The sequence below is a fragment of the Taudactylus pleione genome, unplaced genomic scaffold, assembly GCF_031769625.1.
Source record: "Taudactylus pleione unplaced genomic scaffold, aTauple2 ptg000061l, whole genome shotgun sequence".
Taxonomy (NCBI): domain Eukaryota; kingdom Metazoa; phylum Chordata; class Amphibia; order Anura; family Myobatrachidae; genus Taudactylus; species Taudactylus pleione.
In genome coordinates, this window is record NW_028284463.1 from 1,432,943 (window position 1) to 1,448,690 (window position 15,748).

The 15,748-nt window shown below is 49.3% G+C and overlaps 1 protein-coding gene across 3 annotated transcripts; it reads right to left on the minus strand.

The window, feature by feature from the left end:
- Positions 1-1,295: 1,295 nt before the first annotated feature.
- ANTKMT (adenine nucleotide translocase lysine methyltransferase) lies at positions 1,296-15,157 on the minus strand. Of its 3 annotated transcripts, none has more exons than XM_088464516.1 (6): positions 15,096-15,157; positions 12,514-12,728; positions 11,992-12,096; positions 11,771-11,911; positions 3,027-3,077; positions 1,296-2,735 (listed from the first exon to the last, which is right to left on the minus strand). In XM_088464516.1, exons 2-6 carry the CDS (start codon positions 12,673-12,675, stop codon positions 2,547-2,549), a joined length of 648 nt encoding a protein of 215 aa, XP_088320642.1. In that variant the 5' UTR covers positions 12,676-12,728; positions 15,096-15,157; the 3' UTR covers positions 1,296-2,546. The 3 variants fall into 3 exon arrangements, with proteins under 3 accessions (XP_088320642.1, XP_088320643.1, XP_088320644.1); XM_088464517.1 differs by lacking the exon at positions 15,096-15,157 and adding an exon at positions 14,920-14,995; XM_088464518.1 differs by lacking the exon at positions 15,096-15,157 and adding an exon at positions 14,946-14,989.
- Positions 15,158-15,748: the final 591 nt, after the last annotated feature.

Here is a 15,748-nt window from a genome sequence, read left to right on the forward strand (position 1 = left end):
TACTCACTGGTTCTAAATTGGATTAACCCCAAAATCTCTTTAGTGTCCCCAATGTGTTGTTCCCAAAATATTAATTTCAAACAAAAACAAAGTATCAAAAACAAACAAAAGTACATACAAGGTGCGGCTTCCAGGTGACTATTCCAGATGCATCATGATCACAGACTCGCCTCGCTGCATGGTATTATGGAACCAGAATTACAGAAGGCTAGAACAATGTACCAATAGCGAAATGCGCTGTTACTGATGGCAGCTTTTGTTTTCATCAGTCTAGTCTGGCAATCTAAGTACCGGTATTTCTCAAACCTACCCGAGCAATAGGATATGTTATTAAGATTTGCACCTAAAAACACTAATTTAATACATTTGCCTGTGAACCAGGGATCACAAATGTGCCCTAATCCAGTCTTATAGGCTTATTGTGTTTTATCCAGAATTACTGAGTATTAGTATTAGGTGAATCTCATCACCTAATACTGATCCCAACTCTGCCACCGGGTGTGACATGACTAGTCTACACTCAGTAGGTCGACTTTCAGGATGTTGACGTGGTCAATCAGGGCCGGATTGAGGGCCACATGGGCCTGGAGCTGAAAATGACAAAGGGCCTATTATGAGAAGCAGAGGAGGCGTGACCAGTGCCGTGTGGGTGTGGCCAGTGCCATGTGGGCGTGTACACCGCTATACTCCCAGCCCAAATATCTCCCTAATATGTAAAAGAAAAAAAATGCTTAATTTTGTGAGGTAAATAGAAATACAATTTTACTACTTTATGATTTATGGCTGACCGTGTGGAGCGCAGATGACCAGTCAACATCATGTTGTCATGACAATGGGCCTATTTTTATGTGGAGGCCTGGAGCTGTAGCTCCATCCGCCCCATTGTTAATCTGGCCCTGTGGTCAATAGGTCGACAACCAAAATGTCGACGTGTATGTAGGTAGACAAGGTTAAAATGTTGACCCTTTCTGAAAGACGTCATTTAACATGTCGACACCAAAATGTTGACATATGGTTATTTGCTTATATTAGCCTAACCTTTAAACGAAGTGTAATCCTAACCCTAAAAATCAACAAAAAAAACATAGTTGACATTTTAGTGTCGACATGTTACATTTTGACAGTCTGGATGCATCAACGTAAATCCATTACCTATTGACCGTGTGGACACTCCGACTGTCGACATTCAGAGTCTGTCATGTTTGGGTGACTTTCCGAATGTCGAATAGTTGACTAGATAACCTATTATTGTATTTTCTTCAAGTACAGAGTAACAAATGAGACCGAGACAGATCTAAACTTTCAGATTTATTGGTGGCTTAAATATAAATGTCCTCTCTTGTTGAAATAGGTATTTTAGAATAGAATTTAAAATGATAAAATCATTCATGCATATATTAATATTATTATTTAAAAGGAAATTAAGACATTACACATTGGATAAATATATATGTACAGTATTTATGTGTGTTGTGTTTTGGGCACTGTGCGGGAATCCTGCAGGTGTACCAGTGACGGTAAGTACTCCCATTGATGACACACGGTTGAGGCGGCCATTTTGTGGAAGAACCGAAGCCTTGCAATTCTCTATAAACTAGTGACATCGCTGCTCGTAAAAGTAAGACATGTGCTGTAACCCATCACAACTAGTTTCAAAACTGGTCCACACCACTCGGCTGCTGAAAGATATCTGATGGGTCGCTATGGATTACAGCATATCACTGGGCGTTGGTCTCCATGAAGGAGACATTTGTGAAAGCTGTCTTATTAGGAACTATGCCGGGAAGGTGGTACCGTCCTTAGTGACCAATCAGATGTTTGGTTTCATTTCTCCAACTGTACTAGAAGAATGACAATCTCATTGGTTGCTATAGACAACATCACTTTTTCTGCACAGCTCCCTGCAGAACAACTATCAGAAATGTCCATGAAAGTGTCACCATCTTGTCAGATCAGTGGGTCTGCTGGACCAAAACGTCAGCTCAGCAGGACTCGGCCATCCACAGGTGCCACGTCCTCACGCAGTTATGTGAATAAAGTATAAAAGCATATCCACCGATGCCACCTTCTCACACGGTTATCTAAAGTATAAAAGCACATCCACCGATGCCACGTCCTCACACGGTTAAATAAATAAATGATAAAAGCACATCCACCGAAGCCATCTACTCACATGGCTATATACAGTATATAAAGTATAAAGGCACAATCACCAATGATATCCATCAGAAGTCACCCAAACATGTAGCTTTTTCCAGGGTTTGACAATGATTTAAGCCACAGGTTCTCAAACTCGGTCCTCAGGACCCCAAACAGTGCATGTTTTGCAGAACTCCTCACATAATTACTAGTGAAATAGTTAGCTGAAACTGTGGATCTTTCAAAACGTGTCAGTGAGTAATGACTACACCTGTGCACCTGCTGGGTGACATGGTAAACGTGAACTGTGTGGGGGTCCTGAGGGCCGAGTTTGAGAACCTCCGAGTTAAGCTATCAGCACCTTTCTCCTGACCCATGGAGGTAGTATTAACCAGCATGAAACGTAGTCACACCTCAGTCCCAACCAGTTTGGTCTGTACAGAATGCCGTACAGCCCTGAGATCATAAGCCCAGGCCCTGTCTGTGCCCTCTCCAATGATGTCGCTGGGTACCCATGTTGGGAGAGGAAAGCGACCAGTCACCACCCGGGCATCATCGGGAAGCTCCGACAGCATCTTTGTCTCCAGCAACGCCAGCTGTGAGGAGAGACAGAACTTCAAGCCATGTGCAAATTATATCGCCATACAAGTTGTCCCTCCTTGCACGGTCTACAGGAAAATGATCTGGCGTTTATAGGATTAATCTGAGTGTCTGCCCTTTTGAGGTCTATCAGGTCCACAGAATTTTATTTGGGACGCACAGGAATATGGGTGAGGTGAGAAAGTCATAGGGTTGGCTGTGAACTTGTGAAGGCATCTGATGGACCTTTCAATACAGAGGTGAGGAGACATCTATCTTACATGTGACAGAAGGAACTTGGTACTCACCACACTTGGGGCCAGGAATATGGATATGTTCCTGCAGTTTTGTAGTTTCACCTGTATGTGGAAATCAAGTAGTTTAGATCTGCAATGTAAAGCAACCAAGATCCAGTTTGTAGATCCAAAGTTACTTCCACAAACCACCACTTAATAGGGTCACCTTAGATGTAATAAAGGACATGGGTAACACAACCTAGGGATCAGCTGAATCCCTCTTATCACTTAGTGGACCCTGGCTGCTGAAGAGTTAGCCTCTGGATGGCAGGAGCTTTTTATAAATGTCATTTGACGATGACCGTAAACCACCTCAGTCCTCAGTTCTGCTCATCTCAGTGTTTTCTTTGGTGTCCTGAAAAGGTTGAGCGGAAACTGGAGAAGACTACATACCGCCCCGTCTCTGTCTAGTCTAGGTACGCCGTAAACACTTCAGCACACAGACTGCAATGCTTCAGGTGTTACACAGCTCTAAGACCATGAAGGACCACCCAGTTACCTCACCCATCCAATCATGGTACCTAGACCAGATACCGGCACCCTCATAAACTCAGTCACTTCTACCAATTTAAGCTGGTGTTATAAAGAGAGGCCAGTCCACTGTAGCTAGTAACCACCTCCCAGAGGTCACACTTCAGGACCAGTATCCCTCTGTCCTACTCTTCTAAATTGCCCTTTTTTGGGTGTAGTATAAAGAGCTGCATGATTAGTTTCCTTCAATGTTTTCCAAGGGACTGCCTGGTTCCTACGTTCATATTCGCATTCGCCCCTTATGCTTTACTGCAGTGTGATGTACAGAGACTGTAGTGGAGTATACTGTAGTAAGCAGAGTTTTTTTTTTTTATATAATTATGTGTGTCTGGAAGTCTGTCAAAGTCTGTACACACGAGAGTACAGCCACTGGCAATGTTGGGGAGGGGACTGCAGACCTACAAATATATATATAAATATTGGATTAAATACTTCCTTGCTATTAAAGCAGCAGACAGTGTGCGTCTCAATGCAACTCGGAAGCTGCATCCTAAGTCATCCTAAACAGGCCATGGACCATGTGATCTGAGAGCTCTGTACAACCAGTGAAAGATTGGTCTATACACGGTCATCATCTGGTATACGAATTTGGCAATATTCGGAATGGTCACACGAGAATGCCGACATTCATGTTGTCGACAATGACAGAATGTACGGCCACGTCTAGCCATTTGCAGACTTAGGGACTGATTCAGCACTGGTCGCGGTCGCAATAGCTCACGCAGTTCTGCTGCGAAAATATGCTAATGACCGCTATCGCAGTGCCGTCGCAGCCCAGTATAAAGACGCTCACTTCCCCTTACTCACATCCGTAATACCTTGCACGTCTGCGAGTAACATCGGAGCCTCACGCCCAATTACACAAGGTCTGGCCTTACTCAGATATCGCTAACCTTCCTGCACGCAGTGAGAGCTCAGGCCGTGTATGCCATCGCAGCCGCTGATATATGCACGCCCCTGTAACGGCGTCCAAACGCACTGGCAGCGGTACCTTCGGGCACTGCGATGCATACGCATGCACACAACACAACAATCGGCCGTCCGCGTGGGTAATCGCATCTGCGATCCGTGCTAAATTAGGCCCTTAATGCACAATAGCCAAAAACATTCAGATAAGCGGAGTTATTGCTCCTTGAGATAGAGCTAGTGTTCATTCTAGCACCGTGCACCTGTCACACCCCGTGCAGTTCCTCTTTCCTGCCTGGGGTGTCGCTCTCTCTGCTCTGGTGCTTCTAGCACACTCAGCTGATGCAACAAACTGCTGTGATATAGATCAGAGTGTGCTAGAAGCACCAGAGCAGAGAGCGACACCCCAGGCTGGATTAAGGAACTGTATGGGTTGTGATAGGTGCAGGGTGCTAGAGTGAACACTATGGCCCGTATTCAATTTGAGGCGAAAAGTCTGGTATTTTCGCCTGCCGGTCTTTTCGCCTCCTTTGCAGGCGGAAAAATATGAGATATGGTAAGAACTTACCTTTGTTATCTCTATTTCTACGAAGTCCATAGGGTTCCACAGGATACTTTGGGGTATAGGTGTGACGTCAGTCATCGGGCACCATAGAGTTAAGCTTTCAGCCTCCCAGGATGCACTAGGGTCCCCCTCCTATACCCCGCCCCCGAGCCAAGGCACCTCAGTTAGTTACCAAGCCATAGGCCGGAGGAGGAGAAGGAAGAGAGAGAAAGAAGATCTGGATACACACAAGAATCACATTCTCACCAGAGGGAGACGGGAAAACCGTTGACCAGAATAAAGCCCATCTGCAGCACAGGTGCGACAGGGCGGGAGTCCTGTGGAACCCTATGGACTTCGTAGAAATAGAGATAACAAAGGTAAGTTCTTACCATATCTCATATTTTCTACTTCAGGGTCCATAGGGTATCCACAGGATACCTTGGGGATGTCCCAAAGCAGTATCCTTTAAGGGTGGGAACGCTCCTGTGCTGAAAGGAGAATCCGCCACCCGAAGGAAGCATCCTGAGAGGCGAAGGTGTCAAACCTGTAATACCTCACGAAGGTATGGACAGAGGACCACGTAGCAGCCTTGCAGATCTGGACTGCAGAGGCACCACGTCGAGCTGCCCACGAAGGACCCACAGACCTAGTGGAATGAGCCTTCAAAGAAGGAGGAGCCGGCAGACCTTCATGAAGATAAGCTTCAGAAATAGCCATACGGATCCAGGCTGCCAAAGTTTGCTTTGAAGCAGGCCAACCCTTTTAACGGAAGCCATAGAGGACAAACAAGGCGTCCGACTTCCTAAACGAAGAAGTGCGGTCAACATAAGTCCTTAAGGCCCGCACAACATCCAAAGTGGCCTCACTCACTGAAAGGCCAGGTGAGTTAAAAGCCGGAACAACTATTTCCTCGTTAACATGAAACTGGGAAACAACTTTGGGAAGAAATTCAGGCTGAGTGCGGAGCACTGCCCTGTTCCCATGAAAAATCAAGAAAGGGGGTCTGCAAGAAAGAGCCCCTAAATCAGAAACACGTCTGACCGAAGCAATGGCCAGAAGGAAAACAGTCTTAGCTGTTAGCCATTTAAGATCCACTGAGCCCAGTGGTTCAAACGGTGGTCCCTGGAGAGCCCTCAGGACCACAGCCAAATCCCAAGGCGCCACAGGTGGAACAAAGGGCGACTGAATGCGTAGAACACCTTGCATAAAGGTGCGCACATCGGGGATTGTAGCAATCCTACGGTGAAACCAGACAGACAGGGCCGAAACCTGTACCTTCAAAGAAGCAAGGCGAAGCCCATGGTCTAGTCCCGCTTGTAGGAAGGCGAGTATCCGAGACAGACGAAACTCCCGCGGTGCATAACCTCTCGGTCGACACCACTGGAAGAACGTATGCCACACACGATGGTATATCCTCGCGGAAGACGGTTTCCGAGCTCGTAACATGGTACGCACTACAGAGCTGGAAAAACCCCTGGACCTCAACATGGCTGTCTCAACAGCCACGCCGTCAAAGAAAGCGGAGTCGGGTCCGGGTGAAGACAAGGACCCTGCGACAGAAGGTCCGGTCGTAGCGGCAACCGCAGAGGACTGTCCACGGACAGACCCTGAAGGTCTGAGAACCAGTGCCGTCTGGGCCACGCGGGAGCTATCAACAGAAGCGTCCCTCCTTCCTGTTTGAATTTCCGGATTACCCGTGGAAGAAGGGAAACCGGAGGAAACAGGTAAGCGAACCGGAACGTCCACCGGACGGACAGAGCATCCACCAGAGACGCCTCTTCGTCTCTTGTGCGAGACCCGTACACCGGCAACTAGTTGTTGTGCCGGGATGTCATGAGGTCGATCTCTGGAAGACCCCACTTGTCCACCAGTAGTTGAAAAACGTCCGGGTGCAGGGACCATTCCCCTGGATGAACGTCCTGGCGACTTAGAAAGTCCGCCTCCCAATTTAGCACTCCCGGGATGAAGACAGCTGATATGGCCGGAAGATTGCACTCCGCCCATACCAGGATCCGAGACACCTCTACGAGAGCCGCCCGACTTCGGGTTCCTCCTTGCCGGTTTATGTAGGCCACGGTGGTAGCGTTGTCCGACTGGACCTGCACTGGGCGACCCTGGAGAACCCGATGTGCCTGCTGGAGGGCATTGAAGACCACACGGAGTTCCAAGATATTTATTGGAAGCTCCGCTTCTGTCGGAGTCCACCTGCCCTGGAACAAGTGTGGACCCGAAACTGCTCCCCAGCCCCGAAGACTGGCGTCCGTTGTCAACAGGACCCAATTTGGTACCCAGAACGGACGTCCCTTGCTGAGATGGGTCGTCTGTAACCACCAGGCAAGGGACAGGTGAACCTCCGGGGTGAGCACCATCGTCTGGGACTTTAGAGACTGAGGTAGCCCGTTCCACTTGGACAGGACCAGGTGCTGCAGAGGTCTGGAGTGAAACTGGGCATATTCCACCATGTCGAACACCGACACCATGGAGCCCAGTAACTTCATCGCCAAGTGTAGAGACACCCGGCGGCTGTGCAGACAACTGCGCACCCTCGACTATAAAGCAGAGATCTTTTCCCCCGTCACAAAGATCCTTTGCTGTCCCGAGTCCAATAAGGCTCCGAGGTGCAGAATCCGCCGAGACGGGATTAGAGTGGACTTCTGCCAGTTTATTAACCAGCCGTGCCGTTGCAGTAGCGCAATGGTCAGGTCCAAGTGGCGCAGAAGGAGCTCCGGAGATCCTGCCACTAATAAAAGGTCGTCCAAGTACGGCAACATGCGGACTCCCTGCAGCCGCAGAGAAGCCGCCATGACCGCCATCACCTTGGTGAACACACGCGGTGCTGTCGCCAGGCCTAAAGACAACGCCCGAAACTGAAAGTGGTCGCTGCGGATTGCAAACCTGAGGAACTGTTGATGGCGCAAAAGAATAGGGACATGCAGGTAAGCGTCCTGTATGTCCAATGACACCATGTAGTCCCCAGGTTCCAGCGCCAGAATGATGGACCGTAGGGTCTCCATCCGAAACTTCGGCACCCGCAAAGACTTGTTGAGAGCTTTGAGGTTGAGAATCGGACGATACGACCCATTGGGTTTCTGCACCAAAAAGAGATTGGAATAGAAACCCTGGCCCCTCTGGGAGAATGGAACAGGCACTATAACTCCAGCCTGGAGCATAGTGTGCAAGACCTTCCGCAGCTCCGTGGCCTTGTTCCGGTCTGATGGCAGACCCGTGGTGAAAAATCCGGAAAGAGAGGGCGTACCCGTGGGAGACCACCTCGAGAACCCAAGTGTCTGTCGTGGTGACCGACCAACACTGGGCGAACTGCAGCAGGCGGCCTCCCACTTTGGGATCCCCCAAAGGGAGGCCGGGACCGTCAGGCCGCAGGCTTGTCATCTGGCTCAGGGGCCGGACGTCTGGTACTCCATGCCTGCTTCCGGGGCTTATCCGATTTCTTGGGACCAGCCTGTCGGGGAAAAGACTGTGGTTTGGGCCTGCCCTGGGCCCTATAAGACCAAAAGGACGATCGTCCTGAACCAGAAGGAACAGCGGCCGACGGGATACATGCCGATTTGGCTGCCGCCAGCGTGGCCACAATCTTGTCCAGATCTGGACCGAAGAGAACTTCTCCGTTAAAGGGCAACGCCTCCAAACCCTTTTTGGAATCAGCGTCCACCTTCCAGGATCGCAAACCACAAGGTGCGACGAGCAGCCACCGCTGCTGAAGAAATTCGAGACACCAGGGTACTAATGTCTAAGGCCGCCTCGTTGATATAAGTGGCCGAATCACGGAGATTACCAATCAACTCCGCCTGATCGGCCGGACAGTCGGAATCAAAGGACGCCTCCAATGAATCCGCCCAGCGCTCCATCGCTCTGGCAACCCAGCAAATGGCCATAGCCGGCCGCGCTACCCCCCCCGCAAGGGAATAAGCGGACTTCAGGCAGATCTCCACCTTGCGGTCCGTAGCATCCTTAAGGGAGGACATGGATGGCATCGGCAATGGGGCACTACGGACAAGACGTGTCACATGAGAATCCACCTGCGGAGGGGATTCCCACTTAGCAAAATAATTATCCGTGAATGGATAAGCCACCGCCAGGCGCCTCTGCGGCTGGTATCGCTTGCCAGGCTGTTTCCACGCCTCCTCTAAATGGTCCACCAACTGACCCGAAAGAGGAAAGACTGTGGCGTCACCCTTCACATCCTTAAAAAAGGCATACTTGGATTTAGCCGCTGGGGGAACTTCGTCCTCAATCACCAAGGCTGTGCGGACTGCCCGAATAAGTCCAGGAATATACACCTTGGACCTAGCGTCAGCGTCCTTAGTATGGAGAGGTTCCTGATCGTAAGGATCCAGAATCTCCCCATCATCGGACGTCCCTTCGTCATCCTCATAAGGAGCCGACAGAGACGCCACCGGCCGTTTATGTGGCCGCATCACAGCCTCCCCCTGCAACACATCCGACAAGTGCTGTACAGAACTCGTCAGGGAGTTAACCCATGCCGGCTCCTGAGGAACCGGGAGAGGGGAAATAGGGAGACTGCGGGGTACCACCAATTGTCTTGGGAAACCCTGCATGGGTGACGACAACACTGACTGCTGGGACAAACCCATCTGCGTAAACGCGGGCTGCGGAGCTAACTGGCCCACTAAGGTTGTAAGCGCCTGAGCAAAACAAGCCCAGGGCGGCTCCTGTACCGGTGCTGTAACCGTAATAGGCCGCGCCATGGACAAACACTGCCGGCAAAGGCCCTCCGCACTACCCTCCCCCTCCGCTAACGGTACTTTACACGTGGTACACTGTAGCCGGAGGGGAAAATCACTTTCAGACATGATGGCACCACGTATGTGACCCCTCTCACCAATTATATATTAAATAGGCGAGAGACCACCCTGCAGCACCGCACCGCAAGGACTTAGCAGAAAGGACAGGGACAGTAATAAAGCTGACAGTTTAGAGAAAAGTTACAGGCAGCAGCACTAGCACAGTCACATACAATGCAAAGAAAATCAATTCCTGCACTAACCAGCGCTGATAAATCAACTACACAGACACAGGGCCTGGTAGGACACAGCGCTGCATACACAGACCTGACCACAGCGGAGGAGAGGTATGCAGGGGGACCCAGACCACGATGCCTCCGTCCAGGCTTCCAGCAGCGTTCACCATGCGTTCAGGAAGATGGCCGCCGAGGAGCAGAGAGGAGGCTGGCCTGGGGGAGGAGCGCTGCCACAGGGCCAGTCGGCGTGTTGCAGAGAGGGCTGTGTGCAGCGGGGGAGGCGCCGGCTGTGAGACAGGGAAGGCGCGCTCCCTTGGCATGCATTTAACCCCCGGGGACGCCGCAGCGCTACCGCTCTGCTGCGGTCCGCTGTCCCAGGGGGGTAGTGGAAGCGCAGGTTATATACCTGGCTCCACGCTGCAGCCAGTCCCCAGGGAGCCCCCTGCCTGGGGACTTTGGACCATGTAACAGCGGGGACCCACCGCGGGACCCCGCCGCTTACCTTGCTGTCCCCCTTGATTCCGGCCATGGTCCGGAACATCTGGGGGCACCGCTAGCTGTGACCCCAGATGCTCACCAGCATCCCCGGATCGGTACCGGCGTTCTGGTACCGGCGGGGGTGTAGGGAAGACAGCATGGACGTCAGGACTGACTGTCCATGCTGTACATCCAGATGTGCAGCCACAGCTGCATGCAGGAAAACTTCAGGGGCTCTTCTTAGCCCCCACTCCAACAGGTGCACCCGACTCCGGCCGGGCACCAAACTAAACTGAGGTGCCTTGGGTCGGGGGCGGGGTATAGGAGGGGGACCTTGTGCATCCTGGGAGGCTGAAAGCTTAACTCTATGGTGCCCGATGACTGACATCATCACCTATACCCCAAGGTATCCTGTGGATACCCTATGGACCCTGAAGTAGAAAGTATCGGGCGCGTCCCCGCTTATCCCCGTATTCAAATTCTAAGGACACGAAAACGGGACCCAGCAAAACTGGAACAGGCGAAAAGTCCTGTCAATTTTTGGGAAATCATCCTGGCAGCCCCCTAAAGATGTCCTGACATGGGGGATCACTATGGGTACCCCCGTTTTTACCTGCTGAAGGGAAGTCGGGTTTTTAATACAGTAGCCGCGGCAGGTGCATAAATGCGGCTTTGAAGAACCGATGAAGAATAGCATTTAGCTTTTTTTGGGGGGGAAAATAACTATGCCCATCAAATTTGGGGTACATGAAAATGGATGCAAGCATATTTTTAAGTCCCTAAAATGTTTTTTCAAAATTCTTCAAAAATGCACCTGCCACTACCACCCGCAATGAAGAAAACACCTGCCGCATACTTGGGAACCCCTCTGGAATCAATTTCGCTATTTTAGAAGTTTGTCCCCTATTTTTTTTTTTACCCCCAAAATTAAAGTACATTTTTTGGTGTGTCCTGATTAATTTTTTTTCCTTCGACACACATTACTTTTAGGAGACATTCCCAGGGATGCAGATATATTTTTTAAGCCTGCACCCCTAAACCCCAATTCTGAACTTTTTTTCGCCATGTATTACACGGAGAAAACTTATCCCCGATTTTTAACAAAGACTTTTCACACCGGCGAAAAGTCTTTGAAATTGAATACGGGGATAATTGAAACAGGCGAAAATGACGTCATCGATATGGACTTTTCGCCTCAAATTGAATATGGCCCTATAGAGATTACAGCAAACTGTACATTTCCTTCCATTGTACAAGCACAACAGGAACACTTTTGTGAGGACCCAGTACTTTTACCTTCCACAGATCCTCACGCAGATAAGACACCCGGCGATGGTAGCCGGACCTCCAGGCGTAGAAGTAAGCCAGACGCACAAGCCAGGGGTGCAGCTCGTACCCCACCGCAGGACTGAATCCCCGCCTGGCAGCCTCCAGGACCTGCAGGGCAATTATAGAGACAGATGTCACCAAATGAGACGACGCTGGTCTGATAATATGGTATGAACTAAGTATCTCACTATTCTGCCATCACCAGAGCCAAGATCCACCATCTTTCCAGAGCGCCCTCTCAGCAGCGTCATTACGTTCTTCACCTGCTTGGCACTGGCTGGCATATAAGGCACCTGGGAATAAGAGAGAGCTGTTGTCATACGGGTTCATCAAACAATACATGCCAGGTAACAGAGTAAAGTCTACGCGTCATCAACGCACAGAGGAGGCAGCCATTTTATGGCCTGTACTATCCCTGAGATCAATACACCAGGAAGCTGTGACGTCACTGAGGTTTGTGCCTGAGGCCTCAGTGATCCCTGGTGACTTCTCATGAATATTGGTTCAGCTCAGAAAATGGCTGCCCCCACAGTGTGTCGTGACAAGAGCACTTTAAGTCGCTGATTATTTCTATGTTCTATGATTGACTTACCTTCGTTCTCAGTTGGCCGGCATCTGGCGCAAACACGCATTTATTCTGCGTATCATTACAATAATGGATTGGTTAACGTGCTATATAATGTCATTTATATGGTAAGAGAGGTGTTTACCTGTAACTTTAGAGGCACCTTCCTGAAGCCAGGCATTAGTACAAATGCCCAAACCGAATAGACCGTTAGTCCGGTACATCCTGCTATCTGTAGAAGCCCCCAGCCTCCTATCTTCCTCCCCTCTAACTCTGACGCCACCTCCTGGGGCCCATCGTCATCCATTCTCGCAATGAAAAATCAGCGGTTAGTGTACATCGTCGTTCCTCTCGACATTCCTGGGAATAATAATAAACAACCAGGACATTATTAGCCAAGCGCTTTTTCTGCGCAGGGTACGGTCACAACCTCAGCAGCGCTCCCAGCCTGACTTCTCTATCTGCGATACAGTCACCCAGTGACAATGTCGGCACCGACATTTATGACATTCACACGGTTAAAATGTTGACACCTGAAAAATGACAATGACAGACTGCCGACATCTGTATTACACTTAGGGTCACCATCAAAGCTTAATGTTAAGTTAGGCGTAAGGATAGGATCACACTGTCGACATTTCAACAATATCAACATAACACCAGTGTCGACAAGCTGAATGCCAACGTGGTCAATGGTGATACGTATAACGACAATGACGACATTGTGACTGGATACATAATATACCGAAGCCATACTGTGCGTGCTCCATCTGATTTCAGAAAATTGGGACTGTCCTGTGAAAAGCGGGACTGTTGATGGCCATGTGGGTCTATATGAGTTTGTCTCTGATAATAGGCACAGCCACTCTCTGGCACTATAGAATTTAATGACACTAGTTTAAAAGAAAGTGTTTTTATTTTTCGTTTAGACCTGTACATTAAAGGGTTACCACCGGCGATGACACTGCTAGCTGGTGACACCCCCCAAAATCATTTCAGGGATATTGTGAAAGCAGCACCTATGAGCGCGGCGGTAAAGTGGACGTGTACTGCTACATCTGAGGGGCTGATAGGTTCCATTTTGATAGCTAGTCCCACATTGCTATGTACACATATATATATTTATATATATATACTGTTTATCGTTTTCCATCCTGTCATAGTCCACATTAAATAGGTTCTTATAACAGAATTAATTGTCCCATGGTTAGTCTTAGTAAAACACTTCCTGGCACTTTGCTGCATTCACTTTGTGTGGCTGATACGACTCGCAAGATTCCTTTTTCCAAAAATCTTTTTTTTTTTTTTTTTTAGACATGATAAAAAAGTGCCATTCTGCTACATTTTATTTTCTTCTTTTACATATAACTGACTTACATCCAAATGTAAATGAGCCCTAAAGCAGTTAGCAAGATCTACATGTTGATGAAAACACCCTGATACTTATCAAAAAATGCATGTAGCCATAGGGATCATTGTGCCTTATACCCAATGCAGGGAAATGATACTAATGATCCCATTTGAATGTATATATCTGTTTTTTATTTATATAACAGCTTCATAATAGCCCGCCGCTTCGCCATAGCAAATTGTGGCACCATACGAAGGGAGCGAAGCCGTGATGGAGCAATTGTGAAACTCCCTCTTGGATTAATCCTGGGGCGTTTCAAGAGAGGAGGGGGCCTGTGTGCAGTCTCCGCCACGGGCCCCCTCCTCTCTATTCGGCGGCCGGCAGCGCACTGATAGACTCTGAGCACTAGAGTGTGCCCAGACTTTATGGCACATGCGCAGGTCACCAGGAAAATGGCTGCTGCCGCCATTTTCCCTGTACTGCACAGGCACAAAACGACGGAGAAATGGCCGCGATGGCAACGGCGCCGACGTGGGACTTCAGAGAGGTAAGTATAATATGGATACTGGGTGTGAGGTGCGGGCCCACCTGGACCCAGGGGCCCGTGTGAACCACACAACCTGCACCCATTATAAATACGCCCCTCGATTAAATTGAGGATTCAAAAGTTGTCAAATACACACTGAATAATTAGTGGGCGGAGACGTGATGACGCAGTTAATGTAATCACACATGTGGCCCCGCCGACTAGAAGAGAAAACCTGCCCTCCGCGCCTCCCAAGAGTGGGAGAGTCAGGTACATTCATGGGGGCAGTGAGAGTTTTTAGAAGTAGAGATGTTGCCCATAGCAACCAGATTCTCCTTAACATTTAACTAGCACCTTCGATAACAGCTAGTCTGATTGGTTGCTATGGGCAACATCTCCACTTCTAAAAACTCTCACTTTAGTAAATGTACCCCATGGAGTATAAAAACAAACAATACTAAAACAGAGAGCTTTATATGTGAACTAATAATGCTTATTGCAATAACAGCCAACAACTCATTTATTTAAACATTTTAGATGATTACATATTAATGAACCAACCCTGTACCATTCCCCATGACCTGTGCTAATATTTATAATGACTTTTCTGGCCATGACACATGGGGACAGGTGTACAGGACATGCCCCATGCACCTCTATACATAACATTACACCTCTCTATAGAAGCCTATGGGGTCACTTTATACCGCCACAGCCCATCTTCACCACTATGCTATCCCAGAATCCTCCGCGCTCAGACCGACAGCGACCGCTCTATCCCCCCGCCCGTTATCTATGCCCTATATACTTATCAATGACAACCAGAGAGAGGGGCAGAGCAGAGGCTTACCTGGGCCGGAAGTGCGCTCACACAATTCAGTCCGGCAGGAAATTGGAGACGTGTGTCCCGTGTTCCGCAAACGAAAGTACATCACGGTGCACAGCACACATACTACACACATGGGACAGGGATCTAACCATGCGATTGAATAATGTCTCATGTCATATAATCCGTTGTGGTTTCTGCATTATGTTTTATACACAGTATATATGATGAATTTGCAGGATTTGTGTGGCTCTCCAGCTTTTGTGGTACTACAATGTCCAGCATGCCCTGCTAGCCAGACTGGGATTCCACAGCAGGCTACTTATGTCTCTTTTACAATTTGCTAAGACGCTATGGTTAGTTGGGTAAATATGTATCCATCTTTCCAAAGTGCTTCATGTCAGCTTTAGAGATGGGATGTGTGGTCTGTGACCATCAGGGTCTGCATTGTGAGACCGCCGGGGATGTGGGGGTCTGCATTGTGAGACCGCCGGGGATGTGGGGGTCTGCATTGTGAGACCGACGGGGCTGTGGGGTCTGCGTCGTGTCACCGTCAGGGCTGTGGGATCTGCGTCGTGTCACCGTCAGGGCTGTGGGATCTGCGTCGTGTCACCGTCAGGGCTGTGGGATCTGCGTCGTGTCACCGTCAGGGCTGTGGGGTCTGCGTCGTGTCACCG

Bases quoted from the DNA above. Each gene is read 5' to 3' on its own strand.
- ANTKMT (XM_088464516.1), bottom strand. From the start codon at position 12,675: ATGGATGACGATGGGCCCCAGGAGGTGGCGTCAGAGTTAGAGGGGAGG. The intron at 3,078-11,770 runs GTAAAAGTACTG...TTCCACATACAG, and splicing joins TGCGTGAGGATCTGTGGAAG to GTGAAACTACAAAACTGCAG. The intron at 2,736-3,026 runs GTGAGTACCAAG...CTCTCCTCACAG, and splicing joins TATTCCTGGCCCCAAGTGTG to CTGGCGTTGCTGGAGACAAA.